The 2,500-nt window shown below is 46.3% G+C and overlaps 1 protein-coding gene across 1 annotated transcript in view; it reads right to left on the reverse strand.

Annotated features, from left to right (window-relative positions):
* cabp5b (calcium binding protein 5b) overlaps positions 1–1,744 on the reverse strand; it is a 9,194-nt gene extending 7,450 nt beyond the window's left edge. Inside the window, exon 1 of the mRNA XM_062526513.1 lies at positions 1,697–1,744. Within this exon, the coding sequence (XP_062382497.1) occupies positions 1,697–1,744 (48 nt within the window). The remainder of the gene's footprint in view (positions 1–1,696) is intronic.
* Between the last annotated feature and the right edge of the window lie 756 nt (positions 1,745–2,500).

The raw sequence follows: 2,500 nt of genomic DNA on the forward strand, positions 1-2,500 counted from the left end.
ACACTGACGACAGAATCATCAAACCCTCACACTAACGACAGCATCAAACCCTCACACTAACGACAGCATCATCAAACCCTCACACTAACGACAGCAACATCAAACCCTCACACTAATGACAGCATCAAACCCTCACACTAACGACATCATCAAACTTTTTGATGACATCATCATCAAACCCTCACACTAACGACAGCATCAAACCCTCACACTAACGACAGCATCATCAAACCCTCACACTAACGACAGCATCAAACCCTCACACTAACGACAGCATCATCAAACTCTCACACTAACGACAGCATCATCAAACCCTCACACTAATGACAGCATCAAACCCTCACACTAACGACATCATCATCAAACCCTCACACTAACGACAGCATCAAACCCTCACACTAACGACATCATCATCAAACCCTCACACTAACGACAGCATCAAACCCTCACACTAACGACAGCATCATCAAACCCTCACACTAACGACAGCATCAAACCCTCACACTAACGACAGCATCATCAAACCCTCACACTAACGACAGCATCAAACCCTCACACTAACGACAGCATCAAACCCTCACACTAACGACATCATCATCAAACCCTCACACTAACGACAACATCAAACTCTCACACTAAAGACAGCATCATCAAACCCTCACACTAACGACAGCATCAAACTCTCACACTAAAGACAGCATCATCAAACCCTCACACTAACGACAGCATCAAACCCTCACACTAACGACAGCATCATCAAACTCTCACACCAACGACAGCATCATCAAACCCTCACACTAACGACAACATCAAACAAGAACTGGACTGGATGGTCTAGACAAAATCGCACAAGTGGTCACCCTAACACACAGACACAGAGAGAGCACGATCCAAGGGAAATCACACTTCTTACACGGGGTATTATTCTGCTGTATGATTGGTCACTCTAAAGGCCTGAACACACCAACCCGACCGGCCGACCATCGGCAGAAAAGCAGTCGGACTATCAGTCGGGCTCCCATCTCCCCTCGTCGGTCAAAAAAGTGCCACTGAACACACCGAAGCGACGGCGACGCCGATTGTACGTTCTGTGCATGCATGAAGTTTGATACATTACCCATAACTGCAGGCTTCAGTCAGCCGAGTAGATATCATGCAGGATTCGTGGAACTAATTGCCACTAGTTTTCTGACTTCTCTGGTTAAGCAATACGAAAATATAAATATAATTATATAGTGTTTATTATTTTATTGCCATTGCTTTTGTGTGATGCCAACAAAACACTCTCTTGGGCACGGAATTAATAACTTTTCGCCTGTTAACCAAGCTAGCTTGCTAGCTAATATTAGCACAGTAAACCAAAAGTGAATGGGAAATAACCTGAAATAACACACCTTCAGAAACTTAGTTCTAGCAAAAATTAGGAAGGTTAGTTTATCAAAATGGGTTCGAAACGTACATCGCTGAATGAGGGGCTAATGGTTAGTTTAAGCAAAGTCCTCTGCTACCTAGAGGTTTCAAAGGGTTAGGACTCAACCAATCAGATTGGTAATTGAGGCCGACGGCCACTGGACGACTCTACATGTGAAGTCGGCCAAAACTGGCCAAAAAAAACCCGGCCGATTATCGGGTTGGTGTGTTCAGGCCTTTACACACACACACACACACACAGAAAGCAGGATCCAAGGGAACTCACAACGTTTTTGGCTCCTTTGAGGAAGATGCAGGCGTGTCCCAGACTCATGGTGCTGTTGCTGCTCAGCGCCCTCTACTGGGGGAATAATGCCTGTGTTCCTCAGCGCCCTCTACTGGGGGAATAATGCCTGTGTTCCTCAGCGCCCTCTACTGGGGGAATAACGTCTGTGCTGCTCAGCGCCCTCTACTGGGGGAATAACGTCTGTGTTCCTCAGCGCCCTCTACTGGGGGAATAACGTCTGTGTTCCTCAGTGTCTGTGCTGCTCAGCGCCCTCTACTGGTGGAATGACGTCTGTGCTGCTCAGCGCCCTCTACTGGTGGAATGACGTCTGTGCTGCTCAGCGCCCTCTACTGGTGGAATAACGTCTGTGCTGCTCAGCGTCCTCTACTGGGGGAATGACGTCTGTGCTGCTCAGCGCCCTCTACTGGGGGAATAACGTCTGTGCTGCTCAGCGTCCTCTACTGGGGGAATGACGTCTGTGTTCCTCAACGTCTGTGTTCCTCAGTGCCCTCTACTGGGGGAATAACGTCTGTGCTGCTCAGCGCCCTCTACTGGTGGAATGACGTCTGTGTTCAGCTCCTTCCACTGACAGAACAGCACCCACCTCTCTGCTCTGCAGACAAAGTCAAGTCAAGTCAAGTCAAGTTTATTTATATAGCACATTTCATACACAGAGGTCATTCAATGTGCTTTACATAAACAAAAAACAAACAGTAATAGGAGATAGATGAGCAAAGAGTAATAATAATAATAATAATAATAGAATAAAAGATAAAAAGAAAGCAATAAAGAATAATTAACATA

Source organism: Sardina pilchardus, chromosome 22 (assembly GCF_963854185.1).
Source record: "Sardina pilchardus chromosome 22, fSarPil1.1, whole genome shotgun sequence".
NCBI classification, from domain to species: domain Eukaryota; kingdom Metazoa; phylum Chordata; class Actinopteri; order Clupeiformes; family Clupeidae; genus Sardina; species Sardina pilchardus.